We start from the raw sequence: 18533 nt of genomic DNA on the forward strand, positions 1-18533 counted from the left end.
AGGCATAAGGAAACCTATCAAAATTAATCAAAAAACAAAAGAGAAAGCAAAAAAGAATAGTATTTTATGATTTAGCGAGAAGACTTTTTATTACAAGAGAGTTGAGAAAGAACAGCGGCTTTAACTCAGATGAAAACTTTACAAGAAAATAATTAATTTGATGATCATCCCACAAGAACGTAGATAGCATAGATGATCCCAGGGATGTAACCCAACAAAGTCAACAACAAACATATCCAAAACTCTACCTGCATTCATGAGATCATTTAACAATTAAATTACGAGACAAGAAAGTAAGTAATTAAACTAGTGATGTATTTAGATTAGTGCTTACCCCACAACCATATCGGAGGAAAACGCCGACTGGAGGCAGAAGAATCGCCAGAATCACTTCCAGGAAAGTCTCTGAACCCATTTTGTTTTGGACTATTGAAGAAGAGAAAGAGAAGAGTTGATTAGGGAAGAAGTGAAAGTGGTGAGTGGGTTATGAAGAAAAACTATAGCTGGGTATATGACACCTGTAGTTCTTGCAGTGTATCACGTACCACGTGTGAATGTTTTAGAGATGCACTCATTAACAATGTGGCCTATATATGTGTTGCGATTTTTTCCAAGTAGAACGATAGAATATGTCAAATATCTGTTTACTTCATAACTGTTTTTACTACTTCGAAGGGATCTTCTTAAAGAATATTATTATTTTCAGTGTCAGAAACAAGAGGAGATATTGATGAATTGATGTTTTTGATAAGTACGGCTGGATGGTATTTTGCCAATGCTTACATCGAGTCTGTTAGTTATTATCCATTTTAATTTGTAAAATAAGTTTTGATAAATTAGAAAACAATTTGGAAACCTATACTTATGTATATTACCTCGTAGTATCGAAAATACCACATTTTATTTGCGTCAGACAAAAAGCATGCAACAACAACAAAAATCTACAACATATGTACAGTAATTTCATTGTAGCAGACTGAACATTTTACATGCAAGATTCTATAGAGTAGTTTTACTTTGACCTACTAAGAATATAACACAGAAAATAAATATGAAACCTCTATGATCAAGCATAATTATCAAATGTACATGATTTAATTAGAAAAATGGTGGAAATTGAGGTGCTGGTTTTGTTTCTTCAACTCACCCTTAAACCCATTTTGCCAAATCCAGTGTCTTGCATCATCTCCACGAACTCACTGTAATCTATTCTTCCATCCTGACAAAAAAAACAACAACACACTCACACACATATGGAATCATTTAAGCAACAATGGTGCTTTTAAGTAATTACTGAATGCAAGAGCAACTTTTATTTACATTGTCCTTGTCAACTTCGCTTATAATGTCGTCTAGATGAACATCCGCTAAGCCAAATTGCTTGCAACCTTGCTGGAGCTCTTCTCGGGTTATATAACCACTTCCATCTTTATCAAAATAAGAGAACGCTGTGAACAAATGGTCTTCTTTCTGTATTTTGTTTAAATGCACCATCGCTGCTATAAACTCTCCATAGTCTATAGTCCCACTGTTATCTATATCCGCCTGAAAATGTGGTCTCCATATTATTTTATAGCTTTTGTATATCATATAGTAAAAGGCAAGAAGAGAAATGGGACGTACTGCTTGCATTAATCCTAATATTTCTGAATCTTTAAGGTTAGCACCAACTCTGTCCAAGCCCTTCTTGAGTTCTTCGAGAGTGATGTGTCCACTGTTGTCTGTATCTATCATCTTGAACATTTCCTTCAACCCTGCTATCTCTTCCTCTGACAAGCTTTCTGCTATCACCTGAATAAATGCATGTCGTGACAAGATAAAATGGTGAGTGATATAAGTGCAATCAGAGCCGGTTCCTGGCAAAGCCATGTGCGACATTAGCTTTTGACCCTCAAAATCTTAAGAAATAATATATATAGACATAAATTCTCAATTTATTTTTAACTTTTTTATTAAAGTTCTTTTAAATTTTCTATGGTCCCCAAAAACTGATGTCAATTTATATGTTGTTCTTTATAGGGAGACATTTTATGTGAGTTTACTAATGCTTAGTACTTTTCTAATATTTTTTTACCTTGATAGCAATTTTCTTAAGCTTGTTCATGGCAGAAAACTGTTTCAAACGACTGAGAACAGCAGAATCAAGAGGTTTATCAAGAGCAACACCGTCCACTCTAGCCCAAGGATGACCTGCAACACAATAAATATTACAATATTTGCAAATAGTTCTGTGCTAACACTTTCTGATTCATAAAGAGCACTAACAGAGAACTTCATGAGCTGTCATTCGCTTCTTAGGGTCTCTGATCAGCATCCGACGAACCAAATCTTTTGCGCTTTCTGATACGCTGGGCCATGGTTCTGATACAAAGTCAAGGTCACCTTTTAAAACCTGCTCAAATATGCCTTGCTCCGTTTCTGGAATAACATAACAATCAATCAGTCACTCTCTATAGTACCATTTGAACATTCCTTTAAGCATGAACCAAACAGTTCTATTACCATCCCAAAACGGAGGGACACCACTTAGTAAGATGTATATAATAACTCCAGCACTCCAAACATCACATTCATGACTATAATGTTTCTTTAAAACTTCTGGAGCCACATAGTAAGGGCTCCCAACTACATCACTGAATGTTTCTCCTGTTATGGGAAGAAAACCAGAACATGAAGTTAAATGTAGAATCCAAACATATCAATTACAAGTGATTTAAAACAACAACATTAATTAGGCCATCCACACCAAGTTCTTAAAAAGACTTCTATTAAAATATTATTACTTAGAGACTAGTTGAGATATCCTCAATGTGAATGCCCTTACCTGGTTTGAAGAAGACAGAGAGACCAAAGTCTATAGTCTTGAGCGCAGCTTCTTCATCTCCACTAACAAACAAGAAGTTCTCAGGCTTAAGATCACGATGCATCACACCAAGAGAATGACAAGCTTCAATAACACCAACGATGGTTCTTGCAAGCTCAGCAGCTTTTCTCTCGGTGTAATGACCTCTCTGTATGATCCTATCGAACAGCTCTCCACCTTCACAAATCTCCATCACGACATGAACACCTACAGCGTCTTCATACGCACCAACGATCTGAATCACGTTGGGATGTCCAGACAAATGATGCATTATCTGAATCTCTCTTCTCACATCTTCTATGTCCTCAGGGGTCGTGAGTTTCCTCTTGGCGATGGTTTTGCAAGCGAGTTCTTTGTTTGTCTTCTTATCCACGCAAAGAAACGTCGTCCCGAATTGCCCTTGACCTAACTTCCTCCCCACGCTATAGATCTCCTTGAGATTTTCAGTTTTTCTCCCGAGTACGGAGTCTATTTGTAGACCCGCGCTCGCCATTCGTTTCATGTGTGCCTCTTTCTTAGGCTTTGGATTCTCATCGTTGTTGATACATTTTGGTGCTTCTTCGTTGGCCATTTTCACCGGAGGAGGTGGTGTGCTTGGAGTTGGATCCACGGCGGAGGGAGCGTTGTCACCGCCATGAACGCTCTTCTTCTTGCTGCTGTCGTCCTTGTTGCTCTCGAGGCTCTCGTCTGGTTTCTGATTACGCCAAACAGCGGCACTAACGGATTGAAGGAACCCATTAGGGTTCAGTTTCGGACCCGTGCATGTGTTTCCCATTGAAACCCTAGTTTTGCTATTCCTTCGGTTTGTTTCTATATCTCTCTCTTACCTTCTCGCGATCACCGTTTCTCTCCGACACAAACCACTCATCAACGCATCCATCGAGTTCTTGATGTGTCTTAAAATAGACACAGGGCAAATAAAGGAAACGTGAGATGAACACAACCTACCAATATGGGAACAGAGTTGATATTCTCGCTTATGCATGCAGTTTCTCCTTCTATACGCCGGAAGCTGTATTCTTGATGATAAATTTTGTGGAATTTCTTGAATTTGGTGGAATGGTTTTGCTTCCGAGAAAATCTCATGACCTGATGCTGATCAAAGGAGGAGGGGAAGAGGAAATGGGAGAATAAGGAAGATGAATAATTAGTGGTCATAATTTCCACAAAAAAAAAAACAATTAGTGGTCGTAGCATGGCCGTCTATTATAAACAACTTTTGGAGACTTGTATTTTGTTTCCTTATTGAAAAAAAATGAAATGAATTGGTTTTGTCTATGTTTCATTCTTACTTTTGTGTTTTTCTGCACCATGTGCAATAATAAAAATCTTAAATTTTAAGTTTATTTTAAAATTGTAATTACTAATAGATATGTATATATTTAAAATTATAGTCTTGGATAGATTTTTATCTATTTATTTTAGTTAAAATATATTAAATAAACTTTTATAAAATAATAATTTTATACAAAATTATGTATATTTGATAGAAAAACCAACTTGTAAGTAGTATAAATTAATGTCTATAAATATTCAAAATTTATGCTAATGATGTAAATTCTCAGAATCAACTTGTAAGTAGCATAAATTAATGTTTATAAATATTCTCACAATTTTACACTTTAAAATAATTTTATCAAAAATTTACTATTACTTTTGTAGATAAATAATAATCATCTATATTAAATCAACTTGTATAAAAATTTGATAGAAAATTGTATAATTATCAACAAGTAAAAGTAAATAGTATTTCTAAAATTTATAGATATCAAAAGGAAACTAATGTATTAGGATAAAAAAATTATGGGATTACATATTTTTCAAAATTGCATAAAATTTTGAAGAACTTTTTTAGTAATAAAAATTGTACGATTATAAGAAATAGAAATTTTTTAAAATATTGAAATGTTGTTATATTTTATCTTTTTATTATTTATTTTATATTTAAAAATATTTACTTTGATGATGATATATGAATTATTACTATATTCTAAAAATATAAATCAAAAGTAAATGTGATTGTCCAAATCACAATTAGCCATAAGCCATATATAATTATTGGTGTGTCATGTCATGTTTTTTAGTGAAAGTAATTGTACAGATAACACATAAGTAAAAAAAAACAAATCATTTTTTTTTAATAATGTCTAGGGGATTTTGCTCATTACATAAATACGGACAAGTATATATAGTCTTATGTTGCATATCATGTATTTGTAAGTTTTTGTCTCTTAGATGGTATGGAGCTTAAAAGAGATTATAGAATTGGCAACAAAATGAAAAGACGAGGATAGATGATGATCAACTCGGAGTTAAGCTAAATTGGTCATACAACCGAATGAATACACATGACTGAGAAGGGCCCACTGCAATCGAGTAGAAGTCTCAGACTTAACAAAATGAGAACAAAAAAGCAATAGACAAATTACGCGTAACGGAAAAACGATTAAAAATAAAATTAGGACGTGCGACTGTGTGAATAGTCACATTATGGATTTATGTTTATTTAAGTTTCTGGTTAAATAACAACTAGTTATGGTTAGGTTTAAATAACTTAGCACCCCTACTATTTTGATCTTCATCTGTTCTTTTTGTTTTTTAGACGCGCTCATCTATTCATTATTTCATTTTCATCAAACATCTCTCATATATAGTCGAAGCAAACAAATGTTTTCATACAATATGTCTTAAAATACATCAGTTAATGTAATTTTTTATTTTAAAACCACGTATTGTTTGGTAGGCTATAGTAATAAATTATCATAACGTATCCAGAACATAAAAAATTCTAACACAACTTGATTTATGTCTTATCAAAGAAAAAAATCCTAATTAGTGCTGTTTTATTTATAATGAACGGGAATGGCAGAATTTTTTTTTCTCCTCACTTTTGTTTAATTTAAATAAGTTTTTATGATTGAAGAAGTAATGACTAGTAACCGATCATATGAATCGTCTGTTCGTTCCAAAACATTTTAGACTGCTTCACCATCTCAGACCGTTCCCCCATTGCCCTCTCCTTCCAATACTCTTTGCATCTGCAAAAATATTATGAACACAAATCATATTTACTGAGCTTTTATATAGAATTCTTCATATATTGACGTCCATGGATAGAAAATGTGAGTGCCTATAGTATAGCAACTTTGAATAATCTATACCACCTCAAGAAAGAAAAAAACAGAAATAATTTTGAATAACTCATTTATGATGAATTCAAACTTTTAGCTTTTACAAATTTGAAGTACAAAGAATTCGTTTAAAACTTCATCTTCCCGTAACTATATAAGCAAATGAAAGCATTATTCTCTAGTAGATATATAAAATAATCAAAAGTTCAAAATTTAACTGACACATATACTGGTTTGGTGACATCTAAATTAGAGATTTGTCTCACCGTATCTTTAACAGTAGGTGGAGCTCGATCATGTGAACTGCTTCCGCATAAACTCCAACCTGCATAACACATGTAACAATCAACACCTCAGTATAGATAATGGAAACAAAACTTGAGAGAAAAAAAAATATTTAGTGTTGCAAGAATCTAAACAGACCTCTCTACATATGGGACATTTGGAACATTGTGGTGCTGCTTTAACGCCTTGGAAAATCATTACAGAAGCAGCCGAGCATGCACACGCTTTACAAAATATGTGACCACATTTTAAGGCGTAGGGATTGAATACCGTTTCCTGCCAAAAAATCAACAAAAAAAAACTATTAATCTTCACCTCCATGTGAGAAAATGATTTAAACATGTAAAATACATTTGTCTATGTCTTTTTTTTCATTTTGTACCAGGCAGATTGCGCAAGTTAGATCAAACTCGAGCTCTGTTGTGTTAGGCAGCATGAGCTTCATCATTGGTTGATCTTCGTTGAGATTTTCACATGAGACTCGACCAAAAGAGTTCTTAAAGTTTCCAACTTTGTCCAGCCCAGAGTTAAGATAAAAGGCTCCAAGTTCTATGAGCCAAGGTGAGTGCAACAGCTCTATACGCTCTGCTCGCATTTTCAACTTGAAGTTCTTACCATTGTCTGAGCCATGCACCTGAAAACATTTAAACCAGTTTAACAATCCTGCGTGTTTATTTCGAATACATTTTTCATTCTTTGCAATAAGCCTAACCTTGTCATATTTCTTTAGGATTTTACGGATGGCAATGGCGTTCATTGTTATGTATTGGATCAAGATTTGGCCCTCTTCGACTAAAGCTTGTTTTTCGTCCGCGAAGCATCTGCGTAGACGCATCATGTATCTTTGCATCCCAGTGGCTACATGAATATGGAGAAGATGCCTAACTCTTGACTTAAAGAATCCTGCTATGTCAGAAACTTCCTTCATCAGCTCCGCAAAGAACATCTCATCACACCCTACATTGTAACATATCACCTTTCACATCAACTACCTAATCTTGAATAAAGAAAAAAAAAACACTCGACGCGTAAACAATATGAAATACTTTCATAAAAGCACACATTTTGATTACCCATAACTAATACGTCTTTTTGAGCGTGGAACTGCTTAACTGAAGTAAGCAATGTTCTAAAAATCTGTGTATGTGTCACCTAGATGAACGCTTAGGGCCTAAATTCCTGGGTAGACGCTAATCTTATATAAATCGCCTAATTACCACCTAACAGCTTTTGAACATTGGAAGAAATATAAAACATGCCACTATAAAATTGGAATAGTCCATGGGGTGGTCAACTGTACTCTATGATACCATTTTAGTTGACATAGCATCTCAACTCAATTAAACCAATTGCAGTAACTTGATTGAGCATATTATTTTCGTGACTTTTTTGGAATATATTATTTTCATACTTTGCTAGACCTATCTGCTCTTGTAAATGATCAAAAGGAGTAGAGCCATATATAGGCTTGAGCACTGTAGATCGTTCCCCCCCATTATCTATGGATTCGACTATTGCTCTAAAATTGCAAAGGTAAAAGGGTGAAGAAGAGAGGGAACAAGAGAGAAGGTATACATACAAGGGCAAGACTGGCATTGACATGAATCAGACAAAGTAGCTGATGAGTTGATGTGTTCACCATCAGATCTTGTGGTGTTACATGTTGTCTTGCATTTCTTTAACACTTTCTTGAGTTTCTTATATTCAACATGACGACATTTTTCTAGGAACCACTCCTCTTCTCCACGTAGATATTCCGTAAACGTCTCTCCAAACTTCATCTTCTCATATAGTACACCAATCTCAATCTCAGGCTGCAAGATTTTTATATGTATGCCAGTATATATGGGATACTTTCCAATCGATCAAAGATGATTGATTTTTCTAAAAACGAATTTACAATTGCTTAAATAGAGAAAATATCGCCAAGAAAAAGGAGATTAGCCAATTAATTACCTATTGAAAGTAGGAGATCTGGAAGGATCAAGATGATAGCTGGCTGATGAAGACAAAATCTCTTCCCTTTGAAGTCACTTTGAAATTTATTGTGTATTGGGCTTTCCTAATTTTAGGGTTTTGTTTCACTTTTTAATGGTATTTTTAGGGTTTTTGTTATACAAACAAATCTAAGCAAAGTTGCTTTGTGTACCTCCTCAATAGCTTCGTTTCAAACGGCATGCCACTTACGTGTTAGAGAGAGCCAAGAAAGCGCGTCCCCATGAATGCTCCAACGAATTGCATATTTAATTACTATCCAGTCTATTAATGTTCTTGGTGCTAGCGTTAAAATCGAGTAAAACAAGTACTCTCTCTGTATTTGAATTAATGATTCGAAACAGGGACGAGCTTCGGATACATTAGGATTTGGTTCGGATTTATTCAAATTTTGGATTAAATATTTTAGCTCTATTCGGATACTTATAAATTTCGATTCGGATTCTGTTCAGATCTTTATGAGTTTGGTTTAGATTTGGATAACCCGTTTGCATTATTAAAAAAAAATCATTATATACATTCTAACTTCTAAGAGCATTGGCCTGCAAACTGTTTGGCTAAGGCATCTTTATGTAATTTGTACATTTCCTGGGTTCAGGCCTAGCTTTCCCTTTTAATGAAATATATGGTAGTTCAAAAGAAAAAAAAAAACCCTTCTAAGAGTATTGATTTTTTTTTTTAACTCATTTGACTTATTAATTTCTTTTTTCTTTTAAACCATATCTGGTGACTAGTACCACCTTAGAATTCTCAAAGCAAAAGTAAATGTTGTCAAATATTCAATTTTGTCGCACTAAAACTTAGACGATGTTTTTTTATAAAAAATATTTCTTAGACGAAGTCCAAAAATGCTCTTTAACTGTGAAAGTCCCACGTACTGCGATATTAGATATAATTAAAAGATAATTTAACAAGACTGTGAATGAAATTTCAAGGAAAGAAATACATTCCATGCCTTTTCACTTAGCCGTAAGAACATGTCAACATGTCTTCTATAAAAATGTAAAATTAATCAGAATATGACCAGGACCGATCATGGAGCTCGCATGAAACATTCATAAATTTTAAGCACTTAATATCTCTAAACTATTTGGCAAAAACAAAATCTCTAAACTATACAAAACACACTCATCTAATTTGTAATTGTATACTGTAGTTGTTTTATGTTCTATAAATCTTACGACCGGCCTTGAATATGACATGTCGGAAAGAATCATAAACCCCCTAATTACTTCATGTTAAACGACCCTCCCCTTTAAACAATGTCATTTGGTATTTGTCATTTGGATTCCGAAAATTATATTTTAGTAAGAATTTTCGTAAGTTAATTATTGGTACTGTCAAGTTTGGTGGGGCAAAGTTTTATGTCACCTTAGGGCTAAAGTTACGCAGCTCTATGAATATCATAGGACGAGGACATGCTAAACTTGATAAGCTAATCAAGTTTTGGGTCGGCGTCACCAATCCTCTTCTAAAAGTATTTCCAATAAGAATTTAATTTGTCTTTCAACATAATATTATATTAGTATTTAATTTTAAAATAAATACAAAATTATAAATATTTATTAATGGATTTTATTTAGATTTCAAGACCGGTTTATATTTTGGCATTGTCCGAAAAAATATTATTTTGAGTCAACAATTTACCAACTAATTATAATTATCTACTAGAGGTGCTCTCATTAGTGGTGATTCACTATGACTCCAAAAAAACAATCATTCTAGGATCATCGTTCAAAAACAATTGTTTTCGGCGTCAACAGTAAACATATAAAATTATTCTTAAGGGTTCGTAATTACTCTCACCACATGGCATCCCCCTTCCCTCTTAATTTATTTGGCCAAAAGGTTGACCATACCTCAGCAACTCTATTACTGTGGACTAAATTAGATTTCGAATGCTATTATGTTTCTTGTAACATATTTCTTCTTCCAATACTTCTCTATCTTTATTTCATAAATTTCTTCTTTATCATCTCTTTTTGCAAAAGTATTTGCATGGTTTTAGTTTAACTTGATTGGTAGTGTAAAAACCTAAAACAGTTTAAACTAAATACTGAATCGCACATAAGAAAATGTTTTGTAATGATTTTAGAGCTAACATGAAACCGATTATGATGGTACAACTAGGTATACCTAACTAAGTATAATTTAGATGATTAATAAAATCGTATTAATTTGATCATTTTTATTTTGGAATAAAAATGTTCAATCTGAAATTGAAAATTCATTTTTTTTTAAAAGTGAAGGTAGAATTTGTATTCGTTAAGAATATATAATATTGATTGGATTGTAGCTGTAGAAAATTTACTTTAAAATTTAGTTTGTAGGATTTTTTTATTTAACTTTAAAAGATATACCTTTAAAATTTTCTACAGTTAAAAAGATGGAGTTTTAGAAAATAAAAATTTTATAACTATTTTTTGTGTTATTTGGCTGTAGTTTTATTTTTTTTGCTGTAACTTTAAAAATTAATATAAATCATGATTGGTAATATTTAAGGTTGTAGATGAAAATTAAAGTTAAAGTCTCCTCGTACCGTCCAACGAATCACTCCTAATATGTGATATTAACTGAAATAATTTTATTAAATTTTATATATTCTCAGTTAAATGATAATCTCGAAATTGACAAACAGAATATCGTTTCTTTAATAGCTAATCAAAGTTTAAACCAACTGCTAATCAGATTCATTTTATTATAATTTTTATTTATTTTACACCAATTTAATACATTTTTTTGTCAAACCCACCAATTTAATACTTATATTTGAAACTTATATAACTGACTAAACCGCATACGAGGAAATGGGTATCTAGTGATTTTCTTAAATGAGCAACATCCCAAAATTGAAGGTATTTGTACTTCCAAAGAATTTAAAACTTTGTATATCATAAAATAATTCATGGTCAACTACGTCTATGAGTAAGAAAAAAAATATTATAGTCGAACAGCTGTTTTTTTTTTTTTGAGAAAATAGTTGAACAGCTGTTTTCAGGTAATACAACAAAACGAAGCATGCATCCTGTCCTAGTAATACCTAAACGAGTACAATAAAAGTTAGTAAAAAGAGGAAAAAATAATGAAGATTCCAAAAACGGCGTCATTCAAGGGATAATATACAGAAATAGCAAATGAAATATCTCATATAGAGTTGCATATAAATGGCCGTTTAGAACTTGCACTCTATCCTTCTTCATCAGCAGCTTCAACGCTCATTCCACTCCTTGCCCTCTCTACATTTTCCCCACAAATAAAGGAAGATCATTGTATATTCATGTAAGTCTCTCTTCATTTATGTTTTAGATGTTTTAGATGGTTATGTGGTTCTTTCTCTTCATTCTTCTGTTTGAAAATCTACTATCAGTCAGATTATTCGGATGATCGAGTTTTAGACTATAACTAGTAAATCAAACAACCAATAAATAGAATTGAAGGGAATGAAATAAAATGAATGAAATGTAGTGGAAAAATGGTCGGATGAAATAAAATTATTCTTATGGAATGAAATAAAATTATTCAGATGATCGAGTTTTATATTACATTCCATTCATCTTATTAAATTCCTCTTCTGTTTTGTTTTAATTGATAATTTAAATCAGTAACAACTTATCCACAACATTCAGGAGTGATTTCTTTTTTAAGTTGATAGTTAAGAGATCCCACACATGTTTCATTCTACCTGATTCATATAAGTCGATCTTATAACGCCCAAAAATGCTACTAAAAGTTACTAATATTAATCCTGTGATGAAATTACAGAGGTGAATAAGAATGCCAGGGGATCAGTTACAAGTGTTGAATGCACTTGATGTAGCCAAGACGCAATGGTACCATTTCACGGCGATTGTAATCGCCGGAATGGGATTCTTCACCGACGCTTACGATCTCTTTTGCATCTCTCTCGTTACAAAGCTCCTGGGCCGCATTTACTACCACGTTCCAGGCTCCAAGGTGCCTGGGACTCTCCCTCCCAACGTTTCCGCCGCCGTCAACGGCGTTGCCTTCTGTGGGACCCTCACCGGTCAACTCTTTTTCGGGTGGCTTGGTGATAAGCTCGGGAGGAAGAAAGTTTACGGTATGACGCTGATGATCATGATCCTTTGCTCTGTAGCCTCTGGTCTCTCTTTCGGACACAAGCCAAAATCCGTGATGGCCACGCTATGTTTCTTTAGGTTTTGGCTTGGGTTTGGGATTGGGGGTGACTATCCTTTGTCCGCTACGATCATGTCTGAATACGCTAACAAGAAGACTCGTGGTGCGTTTATCGCTGCGGTTTTTGCCATGCAAGGGTTTGGGATTATGGCTGGTGGCATTTTCGCTATTATTATTTCAGCTGTTTTTGAAGCTAAGTTCCCTGCTCCTACCTATGCGGAAGATGCCTTGCGATCCACGGTACCACAAGCAGATTTTGTATGGCGTATAATCCTGATGTTTGGTGCTCTTCCTGCGGCAATGACGTTTTACTCTAGGTCAAAGATGCCTGAAACCGCGAGATACACAGCTTTGGTTGCTAAAGACGCAAAGCAAGCTGCTTCAGATATGGCTAGGGTTTTGCAAGTGGAGATAGAGGCGGAGCAGGGGATAGTGGAATATATCTCAAATGATAAGTCTAAATCATATTCCTTGTTCTCCAAGGAATTCATGAAACGTCATGGACTTCATTTGCTGGGGACTGCATCAACATGGTTCCTTCTCGACATCGCTTTCTACAGTTCAAACCTTTTCCAGAAAGATATTTTCAGTGCAATTGGCTGGATACCTCCGGCTCAAACCATGAGCGCGATTCAAGAAGTTTTCAAGATCGCACGAGCGCAAACACTCATTGCCTTGTGTAGCACGATGCCTGGTTACTGGTTCACAGTTGCTTTCATCGACGTCATTGGAAGATTTGCTATACAGCTGATGGGATTCTTCTTCATGACGGTCTTTATGTTTGCTCTAGCTATTCCTTACGACCACTGGACTCACAAGGAGAACCGAATTGGATTCGTAGTCATGTACTCGTTAACATTCTTTTTTGCCAACTTTGGACCTAATGTTACAACCTTTGTTGTACCGGCTGAGATATTTCCGGCCCGGTTCAGATCCACATGCCATGGTATCTCTGCAGCATCAGGAAAATTGGGTGCAATTGTTGGTGCTTTTGGGTTTTTGTACTTGGCTCAAAGTCCAGATAAGAACAAGACAAGTGCAGGATATCCTCCAGGGATTGGTGTCAAGAACTCGCTTATCATGTTAGGTGTGGTTAGCTTTTTGGGTATTCTCTTCACTTTCTTGGTGCCTGAAGCTAAAGGTAAGTCGCTTGAAGAAATATCTGGTGAAAATGGAGACAATCATGAGAACACCAACAATGGGAATAGAACGGTCCCAATTGTTTAGGTGATAATACACCTTTTGTTATTCTTATTTTTTTTTCTTCTCTCAAGTTTTTTTGTGTGTGCGCGGGTGATCTATTGATGTTTAAATAAAGTGTTACAGAAAACCAAAACATTCACGAATCGGTTTAAGCTCGATTTCTAAATTGGACAAGAGCTGATCTTATCCTTTTCACTGTTTATTTGGGCTTAACATATATTGGATTATTTTTCCTCCCCGAGTTCTGTTTGTAAACTAGCCCACTGGGCTTTATAATTAATATGAAGTGGACCACAAAAAGAAACGTTTTTAAAAATGCTCTAGTAATAGTAGTCAACCTTCATAACTAATGAGAATGACCAATTATATACAGAAAACTAGGTAGAAATCAAATAATTTTAATATATCAATAAATAACAGTATACTATAAATCAATGATAAAAATGTTGACAAAAAAACAGTATATATAAAAACTACACATATAATATATATAGATATTAATGTGTTTAATTTTTTATAAGTAAATGTGATTAACTAACTATCTAATAAAATCCAAGACATACATCATAAATTGCAGCGTCAGATATATATATATATATATATATATATTATAATATTATCTTTAAAAAAAATCTTGTCATTAAAATTAAAAACATGAGAAAATATAAAAAATAAAGAGAGAAATTTGTTTCTCTTATAAGAGATTTCTTATGAGATTTTTTTTTTTCAATTAAGAAATGTATCTGAAACTTGTTTGCTTCGTGTTCAGTGTCCTCCTCTAAACTGTCTTATTTGGTAGCACTCGCACAAGGAAATGAACATATTTTATTTCTTATCTCCACTGATAAAAAGGACCAGAAGTATTTGCTTCGGTAATATCTGCAACTCTTCAGACCTCTGTTCTCCTGGGTGTGTGTTCTACTTTGATTCTCGTCTTTTAAAAAATGTTATCTTTCAATTGCCAAACAGTTCAATTTTTTTTTTTCCGGGTTAGATTTTGTATCCTAAGATTCGATACTTGTTTTGAGACGCTTAGGTTCAATCTTAGCTAGGGGCTGCAAATGATTTGCATCTTTATGATTGAAAAGGAGCTTCCTTTAGTGAACCCATTTTGAAAGAAGTTTCATTTTGAGAAACCCAGAACGTTTTAATGTAAAGATTGGCTTTTAAATATCTGAATCTGTTCGAAAGTTAGTTTCCTGTAGGAAGGAGTAAGGTTCCAAGACCAACCAAGAGGAGAATTTTATTAATAATACTTGTTCTGTGGTTTGTTGTGATGTTTATAATAAGGCACTAATGATGATGAAACGATCTTATCTACTGCAGATTATTGTTCAATACACTAGACTACTGGGAGGTGGCTGTAAGGTTTAATGGGCATTGAAGGTGGGAACACAAGTTCGAAATCTGGAAATGTGGACAAGTTCTTGTCACCTCCGCCAGGTTTTGAAGGTTGTTCCAAATCTGTAAAGGTGGACAAGTTGTTGTCACCTCCACCAGGCTTTGAAGGTGTGAACAGAAGTTCGAAATCTGGAAATGTAGACAAGTTCTTGTCACCTCCGCCAGGCTTTGAAGGTGTGAACAGAAGTTCGAAATCTGGAAATGTAGACAAGTTCTTGTCACCTCCGCCAGGTTTTGAGTCTCAAGCAAGGTTTGTGCTTAGGAAGGTACAAGAGAAGACAAATGGATTCCGTCCAGGAGATGCAGATAGTTTCCAGAAGCTTGTTAACAGCCGACCGTGGATTGTGCATGATCATACAACTCCCAGCTCAGGGGTCTTAAAGCCAACGAAACCTCAGGTCCCATTACTATCATACTATGTCTAACTTCTTTCCTGTCTTTTAACTTATTATGCTCTTGTGGTGAATGGTATGTGGATCTGTTTTCTTATCATTTCTCAGTTCTTTTGTCTGCCTAATACAATCATATGGTTGTGAATAGACACTAGGCTTGATGTATAAGATGTTGGTTAAGGTAGAGTTTTTCTTACTGTGGATTCCATATCCCTACTATCCCCTTATGGTTTTAGTTACTTTAATGTCTGCAAAAATGATTTAGTGGAGCTTGATGTGCCAATTCAGATAGCTATACTATGCTTTTAGATGTATGAGAATGTAGGTATCAAGAATGTATGTTGAGTCTTTGCTAAAGTAATTACTAATTCATTTCACAGGTACATCCAAGACGGCTACCGAGAGTCTCCAAGAAGGTTGTCCTTGAGGAAGCTCCAGTGTTTAACCCAACCGAGAAGGTTAGTTTTGCTTTGCTTTGCTTTGATGGAAAGAAAAATTAGGGTATTAAATTGCTTTAGTCTTCTTTGGTAATATGTTACTTTTTCTCTAACCTAGAGTTACCGAATGTTCAGGAATACAATGACACACTATCTTACATTGCAAGCTTGCGTGACATATCTGAACCTCATGGAATCTGTTGTGTGGTTCCTCCTCCTTCATGGGATCCTCCATGTCTTCTTGGCGAGAGAAAAATATGGGAGGGATCCAGATTTTTCACTCAAGTCCAGATCTTTGATGGAGTTCAGACCGAGGACCCAAAGATCAAAAAGGAGACTGATGCTGATAGTGATGATGATGATACGTTTCACAAGGCTAAGTTCTGTAGAACAGAACTTGGTAATGAGTATACTTTGGAGACGTTCAAGAACTTTGCAGATTCATATTTGGAGAGCCATTTTCGCGTAAAGGAGAAGGTTCTGGCTTCCATGTATTCATCTCCATCCGTAGACGCATGGCCAACGGTGGCAGACGTTGAGAAAGAGTTTAGAAAACTTCTTGTGAATCCATTTGTTGAACTAGGGGTAATATTAAAAAATCAAGTTTATTGCTTTTATATATACTGTATATGAAACTGGCTAAGGTACTAACTCGTGGTGTAAAATTAGGTGCTTTATGGGAATAATATAGATACCAAAACGTTTGGCAGTGGATTTCCTTTATCTGGATCATCTGAATCTTGCAAGTACAAAACATCAGGTTGGAATCTGAACAACACAGCGAAGCTTCCTGGCTCTCTTCTAACGTTTGACGACTGTGAATCAGTTTGTGTTCCTCGCTTAAGTGTGGGAATGTGCTTGTCTTCCCAGTTGTGGGTAAGTTTTAATGTTCATGTCAAGCTGTGTTGTCATTTTCTGTCAGAAATAGCATCTATTCTGCAAGCTATCACTATACTTTTTTTCTCAGTGTTCTAAAAGTCGGTCTAGGCGGCAAACTGGTTCTAAACGAAACGAGTTTTCAAAAACGATTAAGAAAAAGAAAGGAAAATCGGTCTAGATGCTCAAAAAATGGGTCTACCGCCTACCAGTTTCTTGAACATTGGTTGTTCTTGCATTGGTTGTTCTTGCAGCGTTTTTAAGTTTTGCAATCTAATTTGCTTCTATTGTCTCATGGAATATATGATGCTGAACAGAAATCTGAGAAGGAGAGACTCTACTCGCTCTGCTATCTGCATACAGGCGCTCCTAGAGTGTGGTATTCTGTTGCAGGGTGTCATCGTTATAAGTTCAAGGCTTTCATGGAGAGCTTTGTCCCTAAGGTGTCAGGAGAACAGTCAAAGAGGAGTTATGATTCTGTAAGTAGTTAAAAGTCACTACGCATCTATGCAAGTCACTCTTTTTCAAAACTCAGAAAGAAAACACAAGGGAAGCTAATTAATTTGGCAGGTGATGGCAATGTCTCCATATGCGTTGCACATGGAAGGTATACCAGTGACCCGGTGTGTCCAGAACCGTGGACAGTATGTTATATTGTTTCCAGGGACGTATTACTCTGCCGTTGACTGTGGCTTTAACTGTCTGGAGATAGCAAATTTCGCTACCCTTGATTGGTTACCCCATAAGGAAATTGATGCTCTGCAGAATCAAGAGAAGAAACGAAAATCGTTATTATCGTATGACAAGGTACTGTTTGGAGCTGCTAGTGAAGCTGTGAAATGCCTTAAGGAATACTCTTTGACCAAGAAGGAAACATCAGGCAATATGAGATGGTTTAATGCTTGTGGTAAGGAGGGGATGTTCTCCAACACTGTTAAGGTATGCTCACCCTTCTTCTTTGCTTGTCTTAGGAACTTGCTCACTACCTTCTTCTCTTTTTATGTAGTCACGGGTCAAGAAGGAGAAAAGCAGAGTTCAGTACCTTAGTGGTCCACTAAAACCACAAAGGATGAAGGAGAGTTTTGATGATGTGAGCAAGAGGGCATGCTGTGTATGCTTTGTGGATTTGCATCTTTCCGCTGTGCAGTGTTCATGTTCTGCTGACCGTTACTCGTGTCTGAGCCACATGAAGAATCTCTGTGCCTGTCCGTATGACAAGAAGAGTTTTCTGTATAGGTACACCATCGATGAGCTGAACATTCTTGCAGAGGCGTTGGAACAACGTAAGCTCAGCTGTATGTTCAAATGGGGAAACATAGATGGCAACTATTGTGCTTCTCCTGCCATCAGAAGTTCACAACCTGGTGGGGACAAAGGCAAGACAACAGATGAGGTTATGCAAGATGTTGAAACTGGGGGTAAGGAGCAGATGAAGGCAAGAGGGAAAGTGAGATCGATCATAGAGATAATGAATGTCAAAGAGGAAAATGATAATGAGTCAGGGCCTGTGGACCCTAAACCCTTGTTCTAATAAATCAATCAGGCCATGGGATTCTTCTGCTGTCAACATGGCAAAGAAGCAGAAGGAGGGATGGATATAAAAGGAATGTTTTGGTTTTAAGTAGTTTAGTCAAAGGAGTAGATTGGTTTGCAAATTTGCACCATTATGTTAGCCACAAAAAAAAATTTAAACCCTAGAAGTACAACTCTAAAGTCAAATTTGTTTGAAAACAGTTCTGTTTGCTTAAAAATATTTTTATATATTTTTCTTATAAAATTTATTAATATATTACGA

The 18533-nt window shown here is 35.1% G+C and overlaps 5 protein-coding genes and 1 long non-coding RNA gene across 8 annotated transcripts; 2 read left to right on the top strand and 4 right to left on the bottom strand.

Annotated features, from left to right (window-relative positions):
- Positions 1 to 43: 43 nt before the first annotated feature.
- LOC103857827 (low temperature-induced protein lt101.2) lies at positions 44 to 678 on the bottom strand. The gene is made up of 2 exons (XM_009135063.3): positions 335 to 678; positions 44 to 248 (listed from the first exon to the last, which is right to left on the bottom strand). The coding sequence occupies exons 1-2, from the start codon at positions 413 to 415 to the stop codon at positions 165 to 167; spliced, it is 165 nt and encodes a 54-aa protein (XP_009133311.1). The 5' UTR covers positions 416 to 678; the 3' UTR covers positions 44 to 164.
- A 262-nt stretch (positions 679 to 940) lies between these two features.
- Positions 941 to 3761, bottom strand: LOC103857828 (calcium-dependent protein kinase 20). 2 transcript variants are annotated; one of them, XM_009135065.2, is made up of 7 exons: positions 2825 to 3761; positions 2503 to 2646; positions 2266 to 2418; positions 2075 to 2190; positions 1624 to 1791; positions 1321 to 1545; positions 941 to 1219 (listed from the first exon to the last, which is right to left on the bottom strand). In XM_009135065.2, the coding sequence occupies exons 1-7, from the start codon at positions 3636 to 3638 to the stop codon at positions 1139 to 1141; spliced, it is 1701 nt and encodes a 566-aa protein (XP_009133313.1). In that variant the 5' UTR covers positions 3639 to 3761; the 3' UTR covers positions 941 to 1138. The 2 variants fall into 2 exon arrangements, with proteins under 2 accessions (XP_009133313.1, XP_033143676.1); XM_033287785.1 differs by having other exon boundaries at positions 1321 to 1791.
- A 72-nt stretch (positions 3762 to 3833) lies between these two features.
- On the bottom strand, positions 3834 to 8351 carry LOC103857829 (probable E3 ubiquitin-protein ligase BAH1-like). The gene is made up of 7 exons (XM_009135066.3): positions 8236 to 8351; positions 7859 to 8093; positions 6992 to 7236; positions 6662 to 6913; positions 6418 to 6555; positions 6261 to 6319; positions 3834 to 5901 (listed from the first exon to the last, which is right to left on the bottom strand). Exons 2-7 carry the CDS (start codon positions 8058 to 8060, stop codon positions 5796 to 5798), a joined length of 1002 nt encoding a protein of 333 aa, XP_009133314.1. The 5' UTR covers positions 8061 to 8093; positions 8236 to 8351; the 3' UTR covers positions 3834 to 5795.
- Positions 8352 to 12007: 3656 nt separating this feature from the next.
- Positions 12008 to 14188, top strand: LOC103857831 (inorganic phosphate transporter 1-4). The gene has a single exon (XM_033287787.1). It carries the CDS (start codon positions 12049 to 12051, stop codon positions 13654 to 13656), a length of 1608 nt encoding a protein of 535 aa, XP_033143678.1. The 5' UTR covers positions 12008 to 12048; the 3' UTR covers positions 13657 to 14188.
- Positions 14189 to 14281: 93 nt separating this feature from the next.
- LOC103857832 (probable inactive lysine-specific demethylase JMJ19) lies at positions 14282 to 18501 on the top strand. 2 transcript variants are annotated; one of them, XM_009135073.3, is made up of 8 exons: positions 14282 to 14504; positions 14959 to 15431; positions 15806 to 15883; positions 15998 to 16447; positions 16532 to 16738; positions 17056 to 17217; positions 17309 to 17677; positions 17745 to 18501. In XM_009135073.3, the coding sequence occupies exons 2-8, from the start codon at positions 15006 to 15008 to the stop codon at positions 18267 to 18269; spliced, it is 2217 nt and encodes a 738-aa protein (XP_009133321.1). In that variant the 5' UTR covers positions 14282 to 14504; positions 14959 to 15005; the 3' UTR covers positions 18270 to 18501. The 2 variants fall into 2 exon arrangements, with proteins under 2 accessions (XP_009133321.1, XP_009133319.1); XM_009135071.3 differs by having other exon boundaries at positions 14363 to 14541.
- LOC117132779 lies at positions 14619 to 15400 on the bottom strand. The gene is made up of 2 exons (XR_004456328.1): positions 15256 to 15400; positions 14619 to 15189 (listed from the first exon to the last, which is right to left on the bottom strand). It is a non-coding gene; the product is annotated as an uncharacterized LOC117132779 (long non-coding RNA).
- Positions 18502 to 18533: the final 32 nt, after the last annotated feature.

The sequence above is a fragment of the Brassica rapa genome, chromosome A03, assembly GCF_000309985.2.
Source record: "Brassica rapa cultivar Chiifu-401-42 chromosome A03, CAAS_Brap_v3.01, whole genome shotgun sequence".
Lineage (NCBI taxonomy): Eukaryota > Viridiplantae > Streptophyta > Magnoliopsida > Brassicales > Brassicaceae > Brassica > Brassica rapa.

Coding starts and splice junctions, on each gene's coding strand:
- LOC103857827 (XM_009135063.3), bottom strand. CDS start 415: ATGGGTTCAGAGACTTTCCTGGAAGTGATTCTGGCGATTCTTCTGCCT. Junction 249..334: donor TCCTCCGATATGGTTGTGGG/GTAAGCACTAAT, acceptor TCATGAATGCAG/GTAGAGTTTTGGATATGTTT.
- LOC103857828 (XM_033287785.1), bottom strand. CDS start 3,638: ATGGGAAACACATGCACGGGTCCGAAACTGAACCCTAATGGGTTCCTT. Junction 2,647..2,824: donor CTCTGTCTTCTTCAAACCAG/GTAAGGGCATTC, acceptor TTCCCATAACAG/GAGAAACATTCAGTGATGTA. Junction 2,419..2,502: donor TGTCCCTCCGTTTTGGGATG/GTAATAGAACTG, acceptor ATGTTATTCCAG/AAACGGAGCAAGGCATATTT.
- LOC103857829 (XM_009135066.3), bottom strand. CDS start 8,060: ATGAAGTTTGGAGAGACGTTTACGGAATATCTACGTGGAGAAGAGGAG. Junction 6,556..6,661: donor TAACTTGCGCAATCTGCCTG/GTACAAAATGAA, acceptor ATTTTTTGGCAG/GAAACGGTATTCAATCCCTA. Junction 5,902..6,260: donor CACCTACTGTTAAAGATACG/GTGAGACAAATC, acceptor ATATTTTTGCAG/ATGCAAAGAGTATTGGAAGG.
- LOC103857831 (XM_033287787.1), top strand. CDS start 12,049: ATGCCAGGGGATCAGTTACAAGTGTTGAATGCACTTGATGTAGCCAAG.
- LOC103857832 (XM_009135073.3), top strand. CDS start 15,006: ATGGGCATTGAAGGTGGGAACACAAGTTCGAAATCTGGAAATGTGGAC. Junction 16,448..16,531: donor ATCCATTTGTTGAACTAGGG/GTAATATTAAAA, acceptor GTGTAAAATTAG/GTGCTTTATGGGAATAATAT. Junction 16,739..17,055: donor GCTTGTCTTCCCAGTTGTGG/GTAAGTTTTAAT, acceptor GATGCTGAACAG/AAATCTGAGAAGGAGAGACT.